Below are 26,532 nucleotides of genomic sequence, written 5' to 3' on the forward strand. Positions count from 1 at the left end.
TAAAGTGACAGAAGCTCTGTCACTTTCTACTGATGCACAATTTCATGGAATGCCTATGAAATGTTCTTGACATGTTCAAACCTAGTCAGAAATCTGTAAGACTTCATGTAGCATGATTGATGTTGCTTAATAAAACATACAGATGTACCAACACACATACATAGACACGTTGATGCCAGTGTTAAAAGTACTAGATGGAAATTATGTTTGGAAAACTGGCTGTGTGCATCCTTGCCTCCTGCAAAGTATACTGGGTAATCTGTTTTGGTGGCCTTCAGATCAGCGCAAGTCAAAAATCCCCTTGTGGTCAAATGAGGAAGGAAATGTGAAAGCAACGAGAATTAAAGCCCTGCTGAACATTATTTTTGTTCTGAACCTGTGACTGTTTATGATTTGGACACTTGGTAAACTTTAAATCATGATTTTTACAACTTTTTATGCTCGACTTGATCATCCTAAAATTGTGTTTTATAAGAAGTCCAATACATGTAGTAAAAGCAAACACAGACAGCAAACAGTACTTAAAACGATAGGCTACAACATTCATTTAGGTTGCTTTGCTTTTTTACTTGTATTTATTAATTCCTTATGAAAATATGAATCGTACAAATTGCTTACCATTTTAACTACAGTGATCATCTTAACACGTCTACAGACATAAATGTGTAACAGATAGAGACTGTGACAGAATAAGAAGTTGCAGCCTGAGTTAAGTAACTGTATTTATCAAGAATGTGTGAGTGTGGAATCAATTAGGAATTTCAAAACTGTCGCAATCGACTCAACACTGCACTGTAGCTACAAACAAGGCTGTGTTTGTTGAAAATGTGACGACCAGCAGAGACAAAGTTTTCACCTGACAACATTCGTACAAGTTTCTTTTTTCATGGGGTCAGGTTACGTGGTGAACAGTCGAGCCAGTCACAATGTCCAGTCAGGCGAACCTGCTTTAAAGGAATGGGATGAAATGAGACGGTAGCTGGTAGTGGAGATCGTTTCACAGCTTTTTAAGGGCTGGCAGCTTTTCATCTCCATTTGGCCACGGGAAGCCACGGGAAATATGTTTATTAGCTCTATTGTTTGTAGTGTTGTTTGTACATGGGGTATCTGTGTTTACTCGTGACACGATCCATCAGTTCAAGTCAGCAAATGCTGTGCACAATGTTCTGTGTGCCCGACTGAAATGGAAACCATGACCAGCAAGCTCAAACCAGCACTGAACTGGTCGAGGTCTGGAGCATTCAGCAGATTTAATACTTGCGAGAGGGCTGAACGTGTCACAGGAGTCCAGCAGTGTGTCTTTATGTCACGTTTATACATACATGAAACTGTCAGAAAACTTCCCTGTTCTCGCACTCATACAGAGATTCTTCTCTTTAACTTGAGTCTGTTCTGCACAACAGTACGTGTGTATACATGTCTTGCTATGTACTGAATATCCGTTGAGCTCTTATACAAAAAGCTGACAAAACAGCATATGAGCTAATGGTGGTTTAATGCATCAATCGCCACGACTGGAAGGAACGGATCAATCTTCAGGGAAGCTGCCTTCTTTTTTTTCCCCTTCTTTCAGTCCTCCTCTCCTGCCAATAGTGTTACACTGAAAGGTATCAGTGTTGACCAAACTTGCAAAAATCGATTTCAAATCTGTTCCGACCGAGACACGCTTCATCCTACTTTTATGGTATATGAACATCTTCCAGAGCAAATATCAGGAGCAGTGAGCCAAGTGCTTTTTTGAGAGCAGAGTGTTATCAACCGTAGTGTGGTTCTGGAACGTCGACATCACGCTTTCTCAAAGGGGAACAAATGTTTCTCTTGTCCTTTCTTTTCCCTTTTTGTTGTCGTCTTCTTCTTCAGTCCGCTGACACCCCCTCCGTCCTCCTCTGCTTGTCTGTTTTGGGGCCAGGACATGGCCAGGGTTTCAGAGGCAGTCTTAGCTTCAGGACTTCCGCCCTTAACCACCTCCTCGTCAGACGAAAGCCCACCAGTCTCCTCTCCTTGAGCAAGGCTGCTCAAACCCTGGTTCTTCTTGCCGTAGCGCTGTTTAAGCCGTTCTCTGATCAGGAGCCCCTTCACCAACAGTGTCCAGTTAGAGGTTGCCCTCTTTTCTCTTTTCTGGAGGGAAGTGAAGAAAAGGTGTCGAACAGGCTTTAATAGTTGGTTTTGCTTGAACTTAAAAGTTAGCAGATTCATGATAACTTATGCTCTGATCTTCAATGAAAATTCAGTCATGCATGTCATTGAATGAGTTTCACATACACACACCCACACAAACACACACATACACACACACACACCTCTTTCTCCTTCTGTTTCTGAAGCTCTTGATCTTCCACCCAGGCTGCTCGGAGAATCTCCTCATGCTCCTCACACACAATGTAACCGTCAGTCCTGAAACACACAAAATGAAAAAAATAAAAAAACATTTTTTCCATGAATTTAACATGTTTTTATCACCACTCATGATTTTCTGACTCTAGTAGGTAGCTATAGATTTACTTTGAGGTGTTTGACTGATCATTTGGAATATTCACATCAAACTATGCAACAGAACAAATAGAAAGAACAACAAAAGGGAATTTTTCGTAACAAATTTTTCGAGTCCGTAACGGAACTATTGTAACAGCAAAGAAAACAAATCAAATCAGCTGCAACTGCAGTGGAAAATTTTTGACAATATGTGTAACTTGAAACAAACCAATAACATGAAAACATACTTATTTAAGAACATTAAAGCTGAACCTAGCGAGCACGTGATGTAGCTTTGATTTTAAAAAATTAAGCATTAAAAGCCAATCAACAGTAAATTCTGAAGGCTGACAGAATTGGAATGTTGGAGGCACATACGGGTATGAGTACCTGAGAGTAAATTGAAAACAATGTAGGCTGGTAATTCTTTGCACTTAACACTTCACATAAACATTTAAGCAGTCTTTTTTCAAGATGTTTAATGTGAAAAATAATGTAGAATCAACTACTATTTGCAGTAAAAAAATAATTCACTCACAATGACTACAGTGCAGCAAATAAACTCTGAGATAAAAGCCACTGACAGGCTCCTGCACTGATGACATTCGTCTACTTGCTCATGTTTAACTGATCCCTTCCCAGCTGGGGGTTTACTCAGTGTTGTCTTACACAGCGTGTGAGTATCCTCCATGGAAGTCAAAGCCTGTAACCGCGGGGGCGGCGTCGAGGCCCAGCTTCCTGGCCACACGGTGCAGGTTGGGCAGCTTGAGGTGAACACAGCCCACCGGCAACATACAGGGCTTAAAGAGGTAGACATTACCGTAGTCGTTACGGGGAACCTGAAGGAAACAGACACAGAAAACATGTTAAAAAAATTATAAAATCTGATGTGCATAAGTCACTTTTTGTCTCCTCTGATTCCTTCACACACGTTCACAATGTCTTCTAAATGTATTGGTTGTTTATTAAATGTTTGTTACATTGTGTCTGCTGCATCCTAAAGTTTGCCACCACAGTGACCTCAGCTCCTTATAGTTATGAGACAGTTACCTTCCCGTCCACAGCTAGAGGTGGCTGGTAGTCTTCTGTCTGCCATTCTCCAAACAGAGCCAGGTCATTCTCATTCTTTGCCTCCGACGCCATCCTGGCCTTACGGGAACGATTAGAGAAGCCCTTCACCATCTGAAAGAAAGCAGCACAGCGGCATGGTTACACACACACACACACACACACACACACACACACACACACACACACACACACACATTGTCTTATTAATCTACTCAGTTCAAATCATACAACAACTAAACACAGTGATTTGAATTTTTATGTTGTTCAGAGTGTAGCTGGTTTTGCATGGCTAACAAAATGTTATTTGAATCATAAACAATTCACGCATTCAAGTTTTAGATCCAGAGGCAATGATATCTGTGCCCTGCTATTAAGATTGAATGATATGCAAAAGAACTGTCTGATCCGTATGAGAGAGAATATAGTTGACCATTAGAGGGAAGTGCTGCATATCATGAGTTGCATGTCTGAAAATCTGCCTCTACAATGCAAAAAAGACAAGTACAGTTCCTCTCGAAACTAAACAATACGCTACACAGTGATGTAAAGCCTGCTCTGTCGAAACCTTGAAATTATACACTGTTGATTGTACGTCGATTGTCATTTTCACAGCTGAAAACAACCAGAGCTCATCCAGTTTAATCTTGGGTGATGGAGGAGTGGTGGTTTATTTACATTTAAATGAGTAGATTGTAACCAAGTTTTCATTCTGTGGTTAACGGTGCTTGAAGTCGTTCCTCTTTTTCTGCTTACCATCGTCCAACGATAAATGTAAATCAAATGTGTCAGCAGAGTCTAGAGGGGATTGAGTTTGAAGGGAACGAAAGCCAACACAGACACAAACTATATGAAGAGAATTTATGGATGCAAGAGGAAGAAATAACAAGAGAAAGAAATAAGACTTTTGAGAGTAGCATTCTCCCTCACCTTGTACGGCTCCTCTCCTAGTCTGACAGTTCGTGCTTCTTTCAGCCACGTGTCTCTGGAGTGGAGGGTGTGCACACAATCCCTAAATGGAGAGAATATTTACACATGATAAGAACTGCAAGAAATTGTTTTATCTATCATGCTGATATTCTCATTTTTGTTCAAGAATGTAATGATCTGCTCTTGGCTTTAGCCCAGCACAGACTCAGTGTCTTTTGGTTTTTTGATTAATTTCGTTCAAGTGTGCCTAAGGAAAACACCAACAATCAACAACAAAGGTAGATGTATCCATCCGCAGATAGTGATCAGCTAGGTGTGAATTGCAACAGCTTCAACCACAAGACGGTTTCAGTAATCAAACAGCACCATCAGGTGGACGCTGACGCTCAAAGCAGGTCAACATTAGCTGTGTCCCGACTGAGTTGACGTTCCAGCGCACGCAGCCAAGGAATCACACAATAAGCTGATCTAACCTCCCAAAGATCAAAACTCATGCAACATTCAGGTGCTTTTTTCTCAACATGATTCATTTAATGGAGGCATTGGCTATATTTCTCATTGGTGATGTACAAGGCTCAAACGCACTGTTAAAACACCTTTGACAAAGACCTGCGGGATCCTCCGGACTGCAGAGTTTACATCTGTTGTGTATTCAAGTAATTTAAACTCTGAACTGGGACACAGCCACTGACTCAACTACATGTAAGAGGTCTGCCACTTTCCTTCTCATAGTCTTTTACAAATCAGCATTCCCAGGTAAGAATCTACATAGCGTGTCATGCAGTGTCAAGTTATTCACCTAAATGTATATTGTTTTACTACTGACCTGGAGTACACCGGTTCTCCCCTGCAGTATCCCAGTACAGTGGCTGTTGAAGGGTAGATAGCTTCATATTTCAGGAGGTGCCTCCTTAAGGCATACAGCGGGTGGTTCTTATACTCCCCAACTGAGATGGGCAGTGGTTTGTTCATCAGCTTGCTCTGGAGCTAGGAGGCCAAATATGGGGAGAACACAGAGAGACGATGTTTGGTATTAAATGTAGAATGTTAAACCAGTTCAGAGTATAAGAAGCTGCTTGTGCACAAAGAGAGAACTTAAAAAAAATATGTATTATGTACTGAAATTAGTTCACATTTTCACTTCTGTAAGCAAGGCGATCAAATGTTTTCATGCTTTGGATCAGACTTTACTCCGATCTCATCCATTTATTGATCTGGAAATGCATACAGCACAATAAAATGATAATTTTCGCTGTGATTACTGCAAAAACATATAAGAAAAAAAAGTCAAAATGCATTACTAAAAAAATGTGCCTGTCTGCATGACTACATGTCAGCCTGTCTCACCTCCTTGTCCTCTTTAAGGTCCCTGTCGTACTCGGGTCCCAGAAAAGGTTCGAGTGTTTCCTCCCACCATTCTTCATCCACCCGCCTCTTCCTGGACGACGTCATCCAGGTGGGGTCATACTTCCTTCCAAGGTCCTTCAAAAACCCGTCCCCGTCCACCGACACCACATACGTCAGTGGCGCTGTTGCATTCTGGGAGCAGAGGTGAGGCATCCCGACACCGTGCTCGACATCCACGCAAACCCAGGAAGAACTTTTGTCCAGATACACCTCCAACCACTCATCTGCTCCAGGTCCCTCCTTCTTTTTCCCACTCCTGCGTTTTGTTCCATTGCTTATCGTTCCTTCTCCCTCATCTTCTTGTTCCTCCTCATCCACCCACTCCTCTTCCTCCTCCTTGACCCGTGTTTTCCCTCCACCACTTCTCCTCTTGGGAGCTGCGGTGCTCTTGCTCTTGGTCTCTTTGGCTTTACCTTTCCCTTTTCCCTTCTTCTTTGTAGATTTAACCCCACTCTCTGAATCCACACTGTCCTCATCACTGGTCACCTGAAATTCTTCCCCATCGCTAAGCTCCGCCTCTTCACTGTTGCTCTCCTCCTTGTAGCTGACCTTTGAGGCAATGCTGCGGCGTTTTGAGTTCTTTGGTCTCTGCCCTCCTGATATTATAATCTTCTCCTCGTCCTCTTTATCCTCCTCCTTTATTTCATTCCTCTTTGCTTTCTTTCCTCCTCTTTCTCCCTTGGTTTTCCCTCCTCCTGCTGGTCTCTTGGTGCCAGGAGAGACCTTCTGCTCAGGGGAGCTGGTCTTGGAGGCATCCTGGCTTGTGTTGCTTTTCCTAGCACCAGCAGATGTTTTTGCCCCTTTGCCCTTCAGCAAGGACAAAAAGGGAGTTAGATTATGTGTATAAGAACACAAGCACGAGCCCATAATGTGTGGTATACAGACATAATGTAAGAAGAGGCAATAGTTGGTAGAGGGGTTATTTTTGTCCCTCCACTGATCAGCTTTTTTTAAGTGACTCTTGAAATTAAACTACTGAAACATTTAACCGACATAACCTCTGAAGAGTGTAGACCATTGATATCCATTCCAGGTGTACCAAAGGGTAAATATCATAGTATTTAAAATAATTAAAAAGAATACAAATTACGGTCTGATTAATGAGAAAATACACACATATGGAGTCAACTGTGTCTTATGAACACTTTGATCACATTTAAGATAACGCATGAAAACTAGTTAGCAAGCTAGCAGAGAACTGTTGGCTAAAAGTAACTGACAAATGGGTAAAACATATTGGTAACATAGTTAAAAGTCAGGAATCAACGAGCAAAACAGTTCGGTAAAATGTATGGATAAATGTGAAAAATAACATAAACTTGATTTCAATGACACCTTGTTGCTTTTTTTGTTGTTAACATTAATGCTGTATGAATTAGATTTGTACAGATTTCAGCCCTTGACAGTGTGGCTGCTGTAATTGTATCAGCATCATCTAAAGGCCTCAGTAACAGATTGTCTGTATACCTTGGCTGAAGGAGGTTTGAAAGGAAGTGGCTGCAAAGAAAGAACCAATCTGCAGAAGAGCTGCAGAGACCTCAGGACCAACAGGAACAGCTGCAGGAAACACAAAACACACAGGAGTCTGAGAATTATTTCACTTTATAGAGGGACTATGTACAATATTAAACATAACTCGTGCCATTTGATGCACTGTACCAGAGATATCTTAGAGCTTATTTAGTCCATTGAATTGATTCATTCACCAACATTGCATTTCACTTCATGAAAAGGACTAGTACTATGTGAAAATACCAACATGAGTCAACTCCTGGTGGTTTCTGGCTGACAGGCTGGCCAGCCGTCTCTCCAGCAGAGCGCGGGGGTCCTGACGCTCCTCATGGGGAAGACTGGGGTTGAGGGTGAACGTTGCTCTAAACCTAGAAGTGAAGAAGAGAGAGGAAAACTGAAAATAATAAATACAGTGGCACTTACACCTAGTTAATCATGACTGATGAGTTGAGATTAGCTACTCTGGAGCTTCAGGCACCACTAAACAAGTCAGATTTCATATTCTACAAGCACGCACCATTTGAGCAGTCCGGAGAGGTAGTTCTGGTCGATGCGTTCCTTAGCGACCATGCCGTAGTGGGTGGGCAGCAGTGACAGAGTGATGGCCAGCAGGTCTGGTTCACTGCACAGACGGTTGCGGAACATCCCGCCAGCTATCAGGCACATGAGGTGGACCTGAGAGACCAATTAGAGGTTTGTAAAGACGGAAATCCCACAGTGGCGACTTCAAATCAGACACAGGATTTGGAAAGAGCGTCAAAGAGAACAGCTGGGTGCAATATGTGTGTTTTCACCTTGTGTGTGTCTATTAGCAGGTCCTTCTGGTATCGGTTCATCATCCGCCTCAGATATGACTCAAACTCTGCCTTCCTCTTTTGCCTGGCCAGCACAAAATTATGATTATTAGAGTTGAGTCATGGAAATAAAATGATGATTTACACTCTTGCAAAATAATCTTTCATACGTAACATCGGTATATAAACAGTGACAAACATCCACTTACTTTTTTCTGACTTCTGGGGTCTCAATCTCTATCTCAACTGAGTGAGAGGGCAGGACAGGTTCTGGTGGCTCCACCGGACCCAGGGGCTCCGCCAGCTCTGATCAGCACAACACACACTCAATGATTATGTCACTTCTGTTTCCCTATTTCCTCCAAACATGCTATACCCCTCATGAAAACAATATTCTCCCACGTTCTCACTTTAAAATTAAAAACATAACTAATCCCACACTTACCCTCCACTTCCTCCCAATCATCATCGTCATCCTCTTCACTGTCCTCCTCCTCTTGCTCTTCTTCTTCTTCATCTTCTTTTTCTGTTTTCTTGGCGTTCACTCTAACCCTCGGTGGTGGTGACGTCACCATGTCGAAATCATCCTCACTATCAGTTTCCTCCTCCTTCACTGGTGACTGGAAGTATTTACTGGTTTTGGCAGTAGTGGTCGTTGTGGACTTTGCTTGTTTTGTGGAGGACCGTGGTTTGGGTTTCACCTTCTTCTCCAGCTTCTCCTCTTCCGCTGTGATGCCATTACCTGGGCGGACATATGGAGGGAAATGGTTTAAAGCTGTGTGAGTAAAAAGGCATTTGTTTCATTGTGGTCCTTCTTGTTTTGCCTTTTCCATTTTCCATTTAGGGCATTTAGCAGACGCTTTTGTCCAAAGTGACTTACAGTAATTCATACATACATACATTTACAGCTGAAACTGTTGTTATTTAAATGTGCTATATTTAAAAGCATTGAAGCTCAACCACATTAACGCAAACCAGAAGTTTAATCACCCGAAACAAGCAAGGTCCCCATCACAGACCATCTTGCCATTTTATATTGTGAGCCCTGGCGAAACAATCAAGAAGAAATTTGTTTAGAAATAGTGAAGTAGTTTTTAATCCACAGAAGAAGGAGCTACAGCTTTAGAGTTTCTGGCAAGAGGTCACAGGATCAAAGATCATTTTCTAGATTAAAAGCTGAAGAGTAGTAAACACTAATAAAAAGAAATCAAACAGAACAGTGTTGGCGTTTGAGGTCCCCTTCGCAAATGGAAGCAAAGCGGTTTATGTGAATCATAGTTAATGAATCACTTGTCGTAAGACATGAAAGGCAGGCTACCGCTCATCTCAACCTTACCCTCATTTGTTGAGCATGCAGCTTGGTATCAACAATGCTGCAGTTAGGACATAGGGCATATTTGCATAATGGACTTTCTGAATTAAATACAGCTAAGCCTAAACATTCATTTAAAAAATGAATATGACTATATTATAAAATACTGGATTAAGATACACTAATGTCACATGCAGTTACTGATGGATGAGAAAGATGCAAATTAAGGCGCTTGATTTACACAGACACACACTCAAGACAGAAATAGTCCTCTGGTCTCAAGCCTAGTGACACACCACTTTTTAACCCCCCAAAAAAACCCTAATATGGTTCATGTTTTGATGAAGTGGAGCACAGATGTGTATCTGGGCCAGCAGATCCACTCCAGTGACCTGGCACATCACCCGTACAGGCACCTGCACTCTGGTTGCATGCAAAGTGTGCATTCGGTGGCAACAATAACAAAGCAAGCCATATGTATGTATAAACACACCTGAAACAACACTGAAAATGTGTGCATTTTCCACCACTGAAGCAATTTACAAAGATGAACACCACATGATGAGGCCTTAATAAGATTGGCCAATTCTCTCCTGGACTGTTAGAAGTGGGTTAGATGATTATATATTTATATAGGTTATTTTCTCACAATATATTGATGACTAAATCAATCGTTCCCAAAAATGTGCGTTTAAAAAACAAGGGGTTGTGTTTTAGCATGTGAGGATTTTTGTCTGATGACAGCTAATGTATGAGACAGGTTACAACAAAAACATGTATTGCATTAAACTATGTTTTGTCACAATATATTGACATTGTGAAAATATATCTGTTTATAGCTGATGTGACGGTCAATGATCTGTATCACTGAACCACCACGACCAACATAAATCATAATGACAGTGTAGGCTCCATGAGTTCATGTTATTACTCTTGTTTATACTGATATTAGCGTTAAATTCACATACCGACAGTCTAACAGAATGCATTCAGAAGGAGTTATAAAGTGTTTTCTTATTCAAACTAAGTAAGTTTATATGATCCATAAACTCGGGGTTACTTCGTCACATAAATATAGTTACTACTGCACTTAGCAAGCTGAATGTGGGGTCCCCATTCATTTCTGGAGGCGAACACATACTTTGCAGCAAAAAGGGAGGGAAATAATTTATTAGCAATTCATTTTTTAGTAAAGAGCAGGACTTTTCATACCTGCATCTTTCTTCTTCGCTCTAGCTTTCGCTCCGCTGCTCTTCTCCTTCAGCACCTGCTTCAGTTTCTTTGTAACGCCGTCGGCCTCAGTCACTGCACACTCTCTACGCTTTGCCATGTCGCCTCTCTGTCCTTTCTCAAACTTTTAAAAAGCTAAATTTATTTCTCCAAATGTCGTTTGGGCAAAACTAGACCGGCGGAAGTCCCTCAGCTCTGCACATGGTGCTGTGTAAAGGCGAGGAAACTGCAGTTATTTAACATTTCACTCAGCAGCTTTCATAACACCAGAGACGGCACTCCGGTTGTTGTGGTGGGCCGGACTCTGACGTCACGTCCGCTCCTTCGTCTTCTTCTCCGCCGCTAACTGCAGTAGCGCCAAGCGGAAAAATGTCCCTTCTTAAAACCCCAACATCTATACTGACCTTTTGACGCGGAGACAAACCTTTTTTCTTATCCCTGCCGCTGTCCCATTTGAAGGGGCAGCCTTACATATAATGTGGCGTGTTCTTGAGCGGTGTAATGCCACATTTTGGACACTGAGCGGCGGTGTTGTGCTGTATGTGAGGCTTAGCTGGAAGTATTCACATGTGGCGTGCCACTGAGGAAGCCATTGTCTGTGTTCCAGCTCCACACACTCCAGATATTAAAAATGTCATCTTGAGCTGTTAGTGTTTTTGCAGTGACACATTAATAACTACATTCATGGAGTTTCATAAAAGAGACAGTCATGGTGGGCGTTTACACAGCTGTCTGGCAACAATAGGGTCTGTTTGTTTGTGTTTTTGAAGCATTCAGACGGATGCATACAAAATGAGGCCAACAGTCACAAAACTGTCTATGCATCCACATTGCCAAAGACAGCTGGCACTAAAAGCCCACAAAAGATTTTTCACGAATCATATATGTCTGCCATTCCTGCAAACCATTGTAAGCCTATGCATTAAACTCAATAATGCAGTTTCCTCCCTGCTGGAAAAAACAGCTGGTTTTTCCAGCAGGACTTCGAGCACCTGAAAAGGCCATCTTACTAATTTCAGTCCAGCTTTTTAAAAATCAGTCTGCCCTTTCACCTGCATGACTGCATTATGATAATGTATCTTTATCATAATGTGCTTTCGACAGAGATCAATTGGACTTAATGTTTAATGTGATGTATTTACTCGGGAAAATTTCAAGTAAATTTCAGGATTACATGATGATCGGAGCGGCTGTGGCTCATGGGGTAAAGCCAGTGTCTTGTTATCGGAAAGCCACTGGTTCAATTGCTCCTGATGTGCTGGTCGGCACCTTGCATGGCAGCCACCGCCATCTGAATAACTGTTAGTTGCTTTGGACAAAAAGCGTCTTGAACGGAGCTTTAAATGCAGGAAGAATGGAATGTTAAAAAAGTATTCAGTACTTTGGGATGGTATGGTTTGAAAAATGGTGTTGCCATGTTTACAATGTGATGTAAACTTTACCTAAAGCAATGTAAAACCACCAGTAGAGTCCTTTACCGAAGGTCAGAGCCACAGTCCAGTTAAGTTTCTGACAAAAGTATTTATGGAGCCTTATATTAGTCATATATCAGTGATTTGTGGCACTGATTCTGTTGAGGAATGTGCTGAAAATAATTGAGACACTTGTGAAAAGAATATTAAATTAATAAATGATAAATAATAAATTAAATTTATGGATTCAAGTGCGTATATTGACTTTAGTATGGTGGTATGATGGTCTGATGATTATGCTCAGATGAGGACTTGAAAATTGTTTCTATTTTTTACTTTTTTACCCTATCGACGGTGATATGTTGTGGATTCTTTCTTGTGACAAATGTCCCTTTGGACAAAAGTGTGTATGATGGTGAATAGATCCACAATGTGCACATGAGACCATTGGCCAACACTGGCTGGCTTGATCTGGCAAAATCACCTGGCTTAGTAGCCATAAGTAGTCACAAATCAATTAGTTGCTATAAGTTTTCATCTACTTCAGATCATCTGAAGCAGATGTAACAGATTCAAGTCTCTATTTCTAATTCAATTCTATTTTACGGCCATTTCACACCATGACAGAAGTGTGATGTTTCACTGTTTTGTTTTGTTCCAGTCTGTTTCTTTGTTTTCCATGGATAATGTGTCCTTTGCTGCTGTGACAAGCCTCTCCACTTATGTGATTCCACTCTGTTATGAAGGTATAATGAATATATTGTTTTGTTTTGAGGCTTCTTAAACTGGAACATCACAATGTGTCAGTCTCACCTCACAAACAAAACGATTTTCAATTTGATTCACATCGCATTGGCGTAGATTTTCTCATAATAATGTCCCGAGGACTCTGACTCAGACGTGGGAATGTGGCTGTAGTCTTCTCTCGGTGTGTCAGCCATTTCCTTCCACCCAGTGCACGCTGGGATACTCTCTCCACCCCACTGGGACCCTGAATAAGAATGAATTAAAAGACCGTGACTGAACGAATTCTTTTATTTTGTCATCCTGCAAAGGGGGCTGTGTGAAACGCGTTGTGCCTCTTCAATCTGAATCAATTCTGTTTATTTCAGTTCAATTTAATTTTCATTTTGCTTGGATGTGATCCGTATCGATCACGTTGGGATTCTGTGGCAGATGTGCGTGTTTCACTTCAGAGAGCCGTCTGTCAGCTGATACAGTCAGACAGCTTCAGACTGACTCACTGCAGTTGGGGCCTGATGGGACCGAGGGGACCATTTCTGTCCTCAGTGTGTGTGTTCGTCTGTGTGTGTGTGTGTGTGTGTATAAAGCATTCACCACACATATGCATACCTATTGCATGCATACGCATAAATGAATGTATGTTTATGTGTGCAGTGCATGTGCATCCATATTTCCTTGTGACTGTGTGACAGGTTTTCGCTTCACGGTCTCCTGCATGTGCGCATGCATTTATTGCCTCCTGTGAGCATGTGGGCTCTTGAGAGTGTGTTTATACATATAGTTGATGGTAGTGTGTGTGTAAGTGTGTGTGTATGTAGGGTGACAGGGCTTGAGTCCATGGTCTAGTGCGCTGTGCTCCCAGCGCGGTGCATGGCTTCCATCCCTATATGAACCATCAGTACAGTCAGATAGGAATAAAAAGCCATACAGCGCACTGGGCATTGGGAAGACTGGATTTTGAGAGCAAGGAAACACACACGCATGCACAGGCACACACACACAGAATCAGACGATAGATGGAAAGACATTGAGATAAAAATCCCAGAGGGCCTGCAAAACTAGAAAACAGGGTAACAGCAGGTGAAGAGAGGACGACAGAGAGCATGTACAAGACGACACTGTTCCCTGTATACTGGGTATACTGGGTATACTGGACCAGGGCTGATCAACAGACTGACCAGAGAACACACTGCGTGAGTCAGAGGGAAAGCACGAGCATCATGAAGGATGGGTGATGCCAGCTGGTGTTGAGGTGTGGCAACAGGTGTGACATCCACACAGAAAGAACAGAAATGGGTTTTTATCCCCACATCGTCATCTCAGAGGCAGCTGGATTTCCGACTGTGCAGCTGTCGGCTCTGGATGATCAGACTGAACTATCCCTAACAAATGACGTGCAAGATTTTTGTATTTGTTAACCGTCCTGTTCTAGTCTTTTAGATGGTACAGTCACAGAAAGTCCCTGTCTGGATGGTGGGTTTACAGCACAGGTCCATCATTTTCCTGCCCTATGTACAGATATGTATCACTACGACATCACCTCATCTGCCTTTAGTTTTTCATATGGTACAAATTAAATACAGTAGAAAAAGTGCTGTCATCTGTAGTCCACATACCTGTTCACCTGGTGGTTGTCTAGACCTTCAAAATAAAAGAAAGGAAATGAAACACTTATATGGACAGCTGAAGACAAGAAATGTTACAAAGTTTGTCGAAAATGCAAAAGAATCATCATTTATACATGGATTTTAGTCCAATTTATTTTGAGGCATGCACTGTCTAGATGAGCTCTGCACATGTTCTAAACTTTATAGCCAATGTCAGGGTATTTCTTTTTTTGATAAAGTCGTTCAGGTTCGAACACGATTGTCTTCTTCAGCTGCGACTCTTTTCTTCCTGTTTGAAAAGATCCGAGCTGCGACGCAAAGACTGAAAATCGTCAAATCAGACATTTTGTTCCAGAGTAAATCTAGTTGTTAGGGACTGGATTAAAAATGAAATTCCTTTAAATAATTTGCTCCACCAGTGGGCTTCTGTGGCACCTGTTGTCCTCCTGGATGGATGAGAGGGACCACATGCGGCACATTCAACCAGATTAACAGTTTCTTTTTTTCACACCTGACAGAGAGAGCGGTGATTCCACATGTTTCACAGGAAAAACAACTTGCTTTCCTTTAATCAAGTATGCGGACATCCTCCTCCCTCTGCAGGACATGGACCCTTTTTTCTGGACTATTCCTGAATCACAAGATTAAAAAAAAAGAAAAACAAAAGTAGATTACAGAACAGATTGAGACTCATTAAGAGGGACATTTCTGCAGTGAGGGACAACATTTTGTGTAAAAAAATAAAAAAATAAAAAAAAAGCATTATTGTAAACTATTCCCCCACTTCTGCCTGTTAGGCACAAGATCCCGTTCTGTAATGCATTGTTGGGCCCCAAAGCTCCAAGAAGGACTTGGAAAAAGGGACTGAGAATTTGGTAAAAGTGGCTGCATTAGAATTAGCATAAACTCCCCCCAGTATCCCCACAAGTCTGCAGCAGGTATGTTATTATTGTTTCCTACAGAAATAAAGCCTGAGAAACCATTCCTGTCGCTCCTTAAGAGGCTTCACAACTTCAAGGAGCGGATATGAAATAAATCCAATTACCGAGCTGTCAATCAAGGCGCTAATTAGTACGACTCCAGCAGACTAAGTGGCATCAAAGCTGGAAACTCAAAATAGAAATGACTAGAGAGACGCACGCACACAAAAAAAAAAACCAAAGCAAAACAAAAAACGAAATAAATAATAATAATCAGACAAAACCTGCAAAAAAAAAAAATCGTCCCTGAAAACAACAACTACCGCAAATAAACCTCGTCAGACGCTCCCTCACCCAACCTCTAGACTGGCTGCTGCTATTTCTGGATCGACACAGACGAGACACAGCAGCTAGTAAAAAAGAAAAAAAAAAAAAGAAAAAGAAGAAAAAAGAAGAAGAAGAAGGGAGCATCCATGCATCCGAGCCGGGACACCGCGGGTTCCTCCTCTCCCTGCGTCCTACAGCCGGGCCGGGCTGCTGGAGCTCCTCAGCCCCGCCGGGCGATCCGAGCGAACAGGGTTCAAACAGGTGGGCTTCCAGGCTTGTGCTCGCTTCTGCTTGAGGCCTGAGCAATTGTCCACAAAATAGTAGTCTGTCCCCTGATCAGTCCTCTTGTCCTGAGAGAAGGGGGTCGGTGATGCTGCCGCCGCCGCCGCCGGTGGATATGTGGAGTTTGATCGCCCCTTTACGCATCTGTGCGTATTTCCATTCAGTGGCAGGAGCAAACCGGCAGAGAGTGAGAGAGGGAGAGAGTGAGAGTGGAGGGAGGGAGGGAGGAGGGAGGTGTGGTGGAAAAGGAGAGGAGGAGGAGGAGGAGGGGGTGAGGTAACAAAAGCCCCTGCGTGAGGAGGAGCCAATGAAAAAAAAGAGGGATGAGAGAAAAGGGATAGAAGGAGAAGAAGAAGAAGAAAAAAAAGCAAGGAGGGGGCATCATCATACCTGAACAGGAGATCTCCCTCTGCTTGTGTGTGAGTGAGTGTTTGTGTGTGTGTGTGTGTGTGTGTGTGTGTGGAGACAGACAGAGAGGGTGTGAGGGAGGGGAGGCTTATGTCGCCTCAGTGACGCGCAGTGTTAATAAAAGCCGGGCACAGGGGCTGAATAGGGCTCTTTTCTGTCTCATTCAAATACCGCCAGAAAGCACTTTCATTCTGCTGATAAAGTAGAGAGAGAGAGAGAGAGTATGCGTGTGTGTGGAGCTGTGTGACAATGTGTGTGTGTGTCCATCTGCATCTCCGTGTGTTTGCCCTCTCTCTCTCTCTTCTCCCCCTGTCGCTTTCACTGGCATTTACACTGCGAGCAGCCAGACAAACAGACGGCTGGCTGTAACAGCCTGACCGACGGCCGATAAACACCAAACCCAAAGTCAGGCAAGAAAGTGGAGAAAAATAAAGAAAGGAAGGAGCCGAGTCGAGTTAAAGCACGTGGTGGGAAGGTAAAAAAAAAGATGAGTGAGGAGACAGGTGAATGAAGTCAGAGAGGAGATAAGGAAGGGACAGTGGCTGCAAAAAAGATGGAGTTAAGATGGAGCACAACAGCCTCATTTCAGCGAGAGAGGAGGGCGAAGGAAAGGAAAGCAGTCCAAAATGTCTCCAGACAAGAAAGACAGGAGAAGGGGGGGAGCAGAAAGAGGAGAGAATGACGAGAAAAAGAGAGGATAAGCGAGAGAACACTTCACAGGGATGAAGTGGAAATACTTGCTCTCAATCTCCCCTTCCTCCACCTCCTCCTCCTCCTCGTCCTCCTCCTCCTCCTGTTCTCAGGGGCTCGGCTGGAGTTGCATTCCAACGCGTCGCTCTCAATCCCCGTTACTCCCGGCAACACAGTTCCTTGATCTGGTCCCACGTCATGCCGGGCAGAGGAGGAGGAGGAGGAGGAGGTGAAGGTGGGAGCGTCAGGCAGGGGGGGGGGGGGGGTTGGAAGGCAGGATTGATGGTAGAAGAAGAAGAAGGGGGTGAGTGAGGAGGTGAAGAGGGGGAAGAAAGGGGAGTGAAGGAAGAGGAGAGGAAGAGGGGAGATCAAGGAGGTGACAGAGGACACAAGAGAGGAAGAGAAGCAGAGAGGAGGGCCAAGACATGAAAGACAGAGGCAAGGACAGAGGGGTGAGAAAAAGAAAGGGGCGATGGATGGAGGGAGGGAGGGAGGGAGGAGGAGATGCAAAAGAGAGGCAGAAAACGAGGTGTCTGACGAGAGGAGACGTCTCGGCGGCCTCAGCCCTCCCCCCCGGTCCTCGTTCCTGATTACAATAAAATTAAAACGTGGAAACCACTGCTAAGGATCATTTGCTCCTCTCGAGGCCATTAAAGTCAGATGGGTTTGTTCTGAACTGCCTGCTTCAATAAAGTTCAATAAACTGGAGTTAAATAGAGTGAAGGGAAGATGGATGGGACTATAAAGAAGACTGAGAGGTGACACAGCACACGCGGCTCGAGTCGTGGTCAGAAAAAGTGGTGCTGTTTGTTTTAAGGTGCTCGCAACACCAGACAGGCGGGACGCCGGCCAATAAAACACCTCAGAGTGTTTAAATGCTGCAGGGCAGGTCAGAATGTTACCGGAGGCGGGGACTTGATGTCTTCTTATGTTCAAGGCGATGTGACGGTTGAAAAGATGTGTTAATCACATTTTTGTTGTGTAATTACCTGAGCAGTGAGTTCAGATGATTCAGTAATTCCATAAGCTTTGACTTCATGAAGATCATATCACACATACTGTTTGTCATTTGTTAAACCTGCAATAGCAGATTTTTGTGGCCACTTGAGGTCAGCAGACGCAAGCTGTGAACACAACACTGACATTTTTATCACTTCGTAAGTTGATTTAGTGAACTTGTCATCAGACATCCAGCAGGTGAGGAGCAAACATTAGCACTCGTTTGCAGTTTTGAATCCGGCCACTAATAGTCCGATATTCACTCTGTTTTTAGCTGTTTGTGGTCTTCAGTAACTCCTGAGGGACATATCCGGCTCTTTAGCTGCTTGATAGACTGTATTCTAGGGGTGTAACGATTCATTTTAGAAATGATTCGATTCGTATCACGATTCATGGTTGGCGATACGATTCAAGGACGATCTTGGTTCATTTAAAACGATACGATCCGATACGATTCAGTGACTTGAAATCGATTCAGTAACTTTTTAGCCAAAAATTCAACCAGTGTGACTGTGAAATAAATACCTGGATACTGGACAGTACAGGTGAAGTTTCCTAGATCCCTGTTGTTTCTTGTAAGGGAATCAGGTTTAAATTAATTATGGATATAAACAAGTAAACAACAATTAATGGCAAGTGTATTAACCTTTTGTTTGAATGAAGTGCAACCTGGAGGTTAACCTTTTCTGCTCTCAATATCAATATAAAAAGAGTACAGTAAGTGCAACCAACATTTCTTGGGGGGCTGGGGGCCGTCAATAACGGAACAGTGATTGGTTGAGGTTTGGCACAAGCAGTGGTTAAATCGGCTTTTGTAAGGAGGGGGAGCCCTTCTTCACTCAGCGGCCATTATCTCTCAAAATATTTTTTTTTTACCTTGCACCATCAGCGTAATACATATTTTATCAACGGCAGCAGCAGTGGGGGGGGGGGGGGGGGGTCGCGATGTAACTTTTTTTTTTTTTTTTCTGTGAGAGACTGTGGCGGAATGACTTGATTAATGGGAAACGCTAACTTAGCATTAGCTCGTCTACGTTTAGCTAATGAGGAGGGCAGTTAATCAAATGAAACTACTTGCCCTCCTCATCTTTTCACAATTTGCTAACGTAGCATTAGCTATGTAGAGACTTCATCACAGAAACAAAAAGGTGAAAAATACAGACATTTAGTTTCAGTAAATTAACAAAGTTAACATTTTGCTGTGACAGTTACTTCACCCACCTCCTGTGCGTCAGCAGCACCGTGTGTGCGTGCGTATGTGCAATTGCCCGGTATGCGAGAAGATGCCGGTAGCAGTCAAAACATGGACTGGAGTTTCATTGGTTCAGGTTTTATCTCAATAAACGAGCGGAACGGATTCAGTAATGAAGCTCTGACACAGCGCTCTGAAAACAGCGCTGAGTGAACAGGCTGATGTATTGATGGGGATCCAAATTAATGATTTTATAAAGTCATATGATGGTAGTTACACCCATGATTACAATGAAACACTGAAGCAGAGGGAGCTCAGCTCCTGCTGGCTGTACTGACGAGGTGAGGAGGCGGAGCTGAGCTCCGGAGGGCTCCGGCCCAATTTAATCTCCGGGCACAAGGTTTCTTTCACCATCACCGATTGGTTAATCGCCATCTGCAAGGGGAGATGGGATAACAATGGCAGCGTCAACAACACGAGCAGCACACGCTGCTGCATGCGACTTGCCTGAAGACCCCCCGCTGCGTAAAGCCACTTTTGACGGTTGGAGATACAAACATTACTTTGAATTTGTTGAACGTAAGGAAAATAACTTGACTGTAAGGTGCACACTTTGCCCGTGTTGGAAACTTCTCTCCACCGCTGCTAACACCACCTCAAACTTAACGAGGCGCCTAGAGACAGCACGCACACACACAAAGCTTGTTGCTAAGGAACCGTGGAGCAACATGAATGTAACGAGTAATGTAACTAGTAATGTAACTAATTACTTTCTTCAGGGAGTAATCATGTAATGTAAGGCATCACTATTTTTGAGAGTAATGTGTAATGTGTAATATATTACTTTTTTGAATAACGAGCCCCAACACTGAACATCTCCGTCTTCGCAAAAGCCTAAGTGTTTCCACACACACTCGCCGTCTCCTCTGCCATCCGCCATGCTGCGTTTTGTTGTAGTTCTAAGATTCGCGGTGCTGCCGGCAACAACTTTGATAACACATTCCCTTCCGTTGGACACCAGCTAATGCTAGCGTTCAACCACTTCCTAGCTAACAGTACTGTCTGACGGTCATAGATAATATGATAAGAAAGGTGTAAATTGATTCTAAAATATCAACGTACATCTTGGACTCATTTATTTAAGCCGGCGGTGAAACGTACTGGATGTAATCAAATGGTAATGTTAGTAAGGAGGTGGTTGACTGCTAATGTTTGGTTATGCAATATGTTTTACCTTGAATTGGCCCGATGTCCCTCCACATTTCCAGTCTCCCTCATCTCTTCTGTTGCTGATCAATTGAAAAGTGGTGAAATCTTAACAATTTGTCAATTTACTTATGACTTGGAATGTAGCAGTATTAATAGTATTAACATTATTCTAAAATTCAGGTGTCCAAACCCGGAGCCTGATGTAGGAGGAGAATGGCTGCCGTATGAATATGGTATATATGTCCCTCTTTGTTCAGCTAGTTGCTAACCTTTTTTCTTCTGATGTTTGGTGCTCAGTAGGTAGGTAGGGTATCTTATTCTTTTAGAGCCTTAGAACAATAAAATTGGAGTCTGGAAATGAAAACAACGAGCTGAAAGATGCAAAAATGACTGAGGGAAGTCCCAAGTTGGGCAGTAACTCTCTGTGGGTTAGAGTTACCTCCCAGAAGAGATACAAACAACAGGCCGGAGAGTCAAAACATTAAGTAAGAATTTTAGTTGAAAACATTCAGAAATTAACGTTGCAGAGATCTACAGAAGTTAGCATTATATACCTCTAGACCCGCCCATCCGGGTCTCAGGCACCTGTGCAACACATGCTCCCCAAGCTTCTAGTCAAGACCGCTAGCTGCACGGCTAACTGAGCTAACTGGCTGTTTTGCAGCGAAGGATTTGCAGCTTTTAGTGGTTTCTCTGGTGATATGCTGCCCCTTGTCTGTTGTGGATTGTAAATACCAGAAGACTAAGGACTCTTTATGGAAAAAGACGAGAGGCCACTCCTGACCAAAAGCCACGATGATAATGAAGACACAGCTTTTTGTAACTTCGCCACATTTGGATACCACTTTCATGTAGCTTTCAACAAACTGGGACACCTTTACCGACCAAACTGAACAGGAATGAAAGCATCTCATGTGAACTGCGTAAAGGATATGGACACATTTTGCTCTGAAAAATCTACATGTACTTTTGTTAAAGTGGTAAAAAGGCATTATGATGATGATGATGATGATGAACTCTGATAAAGTCATTAAGCTGGACTCCCGAGAAACAGCTCTTGGATCTCAGGCAATGTACAAACGGAAACAGGATGTTTTCACAGAGTAAACATTAGTTTGTATCAGACGGTCCATCTCTGACGACACACTGTACACAAAAATACAGACATCCAACTCAATGACTTATTTTGGGCTATATAATGGCCACGGTGGGTGGACGGTATTATTCATCATCATTCATGGATGTTGTGCGATTCTGGCGGGGAATGGATCGTGGTAACCGATCCATCTGGTACTCCGAGGAGGGTTACAGCAAACAGGATTATTGCAAATGGTGTTTATTGATCCAAGTGTGAGCAGAGTGGGGGGGAGATGAAAGAGAGGGGAACTGAGGTTACAGGTCAACTCGTCTGGGTTTTGAAGGCTGAAACTGATACCAATATTTTTCACTCACTTTAAAGTGCATCATGTTTACTCCATCAACAAAACAACGAGCATTCAGGTTTTGCTAGAAGTTATGTCTTTTCAGAGCGGGCAGTTCTGAAAGAAAATGTTTGATAGAGATGAGGAGATTCTTAAAAAAGGCAACGCCTGAGAAAATCCTGTGTGAAGACAGGATCAGATGAGTGTGGCCTCTCGTGATGTTATTTTGTACCTCAATGAGTTTGTACGTCTTTTGGACCCACTGAGACATAATGGTCACTCACAGTAACTTTAACCCTCATAACTGATGCACAGACATTGTGTTGAACCTTCAAACACCAAAACTATCAAATCAATTAAACATACAATGACTTCTGAGCTGCTCAGTGCAGAATTGGTGAACAAGCTGTAACAGATTTGATTTCAAATTATGGAGAGGCTCAGCAGTGTCTTCAGTTTTTGTGTTCTGTATCTGCACACAAAAATAAGCTATTCAGCACCACTGAAGACTTAAACATCACTCAAGAGCAGTAATAGACACGCTGAAGTGGCCTTTACCTGGGTGTATTATAACAAAACGCTCTGTCCCAGATCAAGTGCAAATAGGAGGAGCATGGCGCAAATAAGATATCAGTCACTTGCCGTGTTTACATGGAGACAAGATTCAGAGAAAAAAAAGGCCTCATGTTACCATCTCATGATATTCAATTGGATTGAGAGAAGTGATGTAAACCTTGATAATCTGATCATAGGAGAATATTAGCAACGAATATCCATGGAAACGCTTAATTCGATTTTTTCTCTCTGGTTGGAAAAAATGTAATAACTCTGCACATTTTTAACCACATACGGGTAACATCAGGTGACGTGAATGAGTTTCAGGGGAGGGACAGACCCCAACAACCCCACTGTAAGACTTTTTCCTCATCACCCAAAGTTAATTAAACATATTTAAATTCATAGGAGTATGACAAGAATAAAATATGAACTTTGATGATCGCTCTGTCGTTAAAAGTGTACTAATTGACGAGAAAGTGCCCAGTTGATTGCCATCATATTTCAGTTAGATTAGATGCTTCACAGCAGAAGGGATCAAGTTACTGTATATTCTGATTAAATACTTTTGGGGCTTGTAAATACACATCTTGTCGGATCACTTTATTTAGCATCCATGTTAACATTAAGTCATAATCTCTAATCAGAATGATTTCAATCAGATTGAGTAAATGATTAAATGATGTAACTGCAGCTACAGTGATGTGGTGAAAGTGGGCTGATCTTTGCATGTGTTTTCTTAAAGCAGGAACAGACAACTTTACAAAACATTGATTTGTAAGTGTTTTGGAAGATACAGACGGATAATGTCATCCTGCTGACAGGGACGTCACATCAGAAAACCTCTTCATGTGTTGTTTCTAGAGGCCATGGGAAAACTGTGTTTTCTTTTTTTCTTCGTCGTTTCATTTGGAGAACTTGTTGTCGGGGAACAATGAATGTCTGTGCAAAAGTTTGTGGCAATCCATCAAGTAGATGTTGAGATATTTCACAACGTAAGTGAAAACTTTGACTTGCTGGTGCAAGGGGAGAAGTCAGGGTATCACCAAAGTCATTAGGCTTCATCCTTTGGGGACCGTAAATGTCTGCCCCAAATTTCATTGCAATCCATCAAGTAGTGTTGAGATATTTCAGTCTGGACCAAAGTGTTAGACCAACTGACAGACATTGCCATCTCCAGAGTCATGCTTCTCGGATGGCAAATAAAAAAGGACTGCCACTCTCAGGATCAAATATGTACAGTATAAAGCAAGGCTGGTTATTTTTCTCATTTTCATACATTTTCTGTTTTGAGTTTATAAATGTAAATGACTCTGAATAGGACTTATTACTTTGTGCACACACACTGGCAAGTGTTGTTAAAAGGCCATAATGTGCAGGAGGGCCACTCTGTACTGTAAAGATGATGCATCAGGCAGCAGTGGAGCATAACTGAGATTTTACAGCTGTAATCAAACTGTAGTCAACGTGGAAATGATGTGAATTTTAATTTCTCTGTATCTGTAAAGAGAAATTCTCCCACGTCTGAGTACTGAACAGAAAGTGTGCATGGTCTATAGATTTCTCTCTTCAAGTCATTGTACAAAGTGATCTTCAGAGAAGGAGAGGAAGGTCAGATCGAATATATCTTTCAAATCGTTTGAAAGACATATTTTAATAAAACTATCTCATATGCTTCAAAAGTGAGGAGCAACTACTTGACCGGCTTATTTCAAAAGTCCCATATTGTGCTAATTTTAAGGTTTTGTGTGTCAATGTTAAAAAACACATACTGTATGTGGCTTCAGCGCCGTTATTCACCCTCTGCCTGAACACTCTGTTCTTTAAGACCCCCCCTTCCCCCAAAAAGCCAATCTGCTATGATTGATCAGCTCTCAGAGGCCTGAGCAGGCTCCGCCCACTGCGTGTAAGCATCAGCATTTGCCTGTGTTTTTGCAACCATAGCCGTGCTGTGGGCGTGGCTTAGAGGAAATGACTAGATAGTTGTGACATCACAACCTCATGGACGTCCCGACGGCTTGTTTAAAGGTTTACGTAAAAGGGCTGTGCGGATTTTTCGATTGGATTGGTTGTTTTGATACTTTCACAGCATTTATATAGTGAGTAGACCAAGTTTATAGTCAGAGAATACATATACTATCATTTGATACAATATGGGCTTAAATGTGGGCCGTTAATGTTTGTAATGTAAGTGCAGCAATCATACATCTTGAGCTGAGAAAAATAAAACCTTTAGCTGCTCCATGGTTACATATGTTCAGATTCAAACCATTATTAGTGGAAGACCAGAATGATAATGAGAAGAAAAAAAACCACACAGAAGCGAGGAAAAAAGAAATTATGTGCCGTTTGATCATTGTGTTAGGCGTTTGATCCCTTGAAAAAAGAACAGGGAGAATTAGGTTTTTATGTTTCCTACAATCTCCGGGTGCCTTTACCTGACTGAGGCACACTCTGTTATTACACACACAACATTAGCAGGGTAAGAGGAGGTGAGCGAGGAGGAAAAGTGAGGAAAGATTGAAATGGGTGCACAAGGGGGGGAAAACACAGCAGAAAATGAAAAGTGCGAGGCAGAATTGAACACAACAGAAGAGAATAGGCTGCAATAGAAAACATGAAATATGAAATATGAATAGGCCCTTGATGATATTCCAACTCTATCTGCCTGTCAGTGGGACTTCATTGATATTCAGGGGAGAGCACCCCTTCTAGCAGCACATATCAAAAGGCAGTGTTATGATCAATAAATATGCCATGGGAATCAAAGCTTTTTTCTTTGATAGCATTGGTCATTTGCCCAGAAACTGTTTGGAAGTGGGAGCCAGGTTTGAAAGGCAGCGCGGTATGAGTCACTGGTTACATTTACAAGAGAGCAGAAAATCAGATTTTTAACCTTTTGTGGGTCAGCTGAGCCGCTGATCCTCTCGTCGCCATCTCTTCGGGGCAGAATGAGACGCCGGGCGGATCGTCCCCGCTTAGACAGCCTTGAAGCGGACAGCTGTAAAAAAAGAAAGTTGGGATTGATAATAAAAAATGTCTATAAACAGCTTGCACCCTTCGACTTTTTGATTGATAATACTGCAGTAATAACAAATTGTGTGACATTTCTGGGTTAACCTGTGGGTTTAGGACTGATTGAATGTTTGGAGCTGCTTGAAACTGGTGTATATAAAATCCCTGAAGTGCGACTGAGCAGAGGAAATATTTCCGGGACCGCTGCTGTGTCACGCTCAGGTAAAAACCATATATCAGCAAAAACAACCTACTCAGTGCAAAATTTAATTGCACAGTTTTATCATGATCTGGTCAGGGACACATGAAAAATACATTTGATCTTGACACATATTAATGCAAAGGAAATTGTTATCAATACAATTTTTTTTTTTTTTACAATTGACCCGTTGATTTAGGTTGCTATTTGGTGAAGGCAGCAATTTGTAGTTCTCCAGTTCTGACTGGCATGAGTATGAAGTTGCGGAGGCTTGAAAAGTCCTTGAGATGTCACACTTAAGATCAGTTAGATTGTAATATCTTTACAACTTCTGGAAGGATCTGCATGAAATTTGTTACAGACATTTATTATCCCCAGAGGATGAAGCCCAGGGCCGCATATTGGGCCGGGGTCAGAGCCGACAGGCACTCAACGATACATTTGAATCCAGCTCGTAAGTCCATGTTAACATTATCACCATAAGTTAACAGATGAGTATATAACTTATTTTTCCCTTAAGTTACAGAACCAAGTAGTTTTGTTGCCTAATATTAACCAGACTGCGACTGTTACATGTCTATTTTTCTTACAGTGATGACGGGAGCCCGCTGACCATGGATCTTCTCTCCGCAGAGGTTGTCATATGCACTGCACGCAATTCATTATTTATATGCAGACTGATGAGACCTGGCTGATCTAGGAGGCCAATTTGCTTCTTTCTGTGTAAAGGTCACTGTTCAGCAGTCGACTTTGAGATGCTTTATCTTCTATATACAGAATGGTCCTCATAACCGACTCAATTGGCAGAATAAATGTTAGCTAAGTAT

The 26,532-nt window shown here is 42.4% G+C and overlaps 1 protein-coding gene across 1 annotated transcript; it reads right to left on the bottom strand.

The window, feature by feature from the left end:
- Positions 1 to 546: 546 nt before the first annotated feature.
- Positions 547 to 11,056, bottom strand: xpc (xeroderma pigmentosum, complementation group C). The gene is made up of 14 exons (XM_030424202.1): positions 10,708 to 11,056; positions 8,629 to 8,925; positions 8,393 to 8,489; positions 8,184 to 8,268; positions 7,907 to 8,064; positions 7,637 to 7,757; positions 7,345 to 7,434; positions 5,818 to 6,684; positions 5,297 to 5,457; positions 4,471 to 4,552; positions 3,523 to 3,654; positions 3,142 to 3,311; positions 2,301 to 2,394; positions 547 to 2,118 (listed from the first exon to the last, which is right to left on the bottom strand). The coding sequence occupies exons 1-14, from the start codon at positions 10,823 to 10,825 to the stop codon at positions 1,786 to 1,788; spliced, it is 2,805 nt and encodes a 934-aa protein (XP_030280062.1). The 5' UTR covers positions 10,826 to 11,056; the 3' UTR covers positions 547 to 1,785.
- Positions 11,057 to 26,532: the final 15,476 nt, after the last annotated feature.

The sequence above is a fragment of the Sparus aurata genome, chromosome 7, assembly GCF_900880675.1.
Source record: "Sparus aurata chromosome 7, fSpaAur1.1, whole genome shotgun sequence".
NCBI lineage: Eukaryota > Metazoa > Chordata > Actinopteri > Spariformes > Sparidae > Sparus > Sparus aurata.

What these genes read in the sequence shown, in the direction of transcription:
- xpc (XM_030424202.1), bottom strand. Translation starts at nt 10,825, where the DNA reads ATGGCAAAGCGTAGAGAGTGTGCAGTGACTGAGGCCGACGGCGTTACA. An exon ending in TGATTGGGAGGAAGTGGAGG is followed by an intron (nt 8,490 to 8,628) that starts GTAAGTGTGGGA and finishes TGTGCTGATCAG; the next exon opens with AGCTGGCGGAGCCCCTGGGT. An exon ending in ACCACCAGGAGTTGACTCAT is followed by an intron (nt 7,435 to 7,636) that starts GTTGGTATTTTC and finishes TGTTTCCTGCAG; the next exon opens with CTGTTCCTGTTGGTCCTGAG.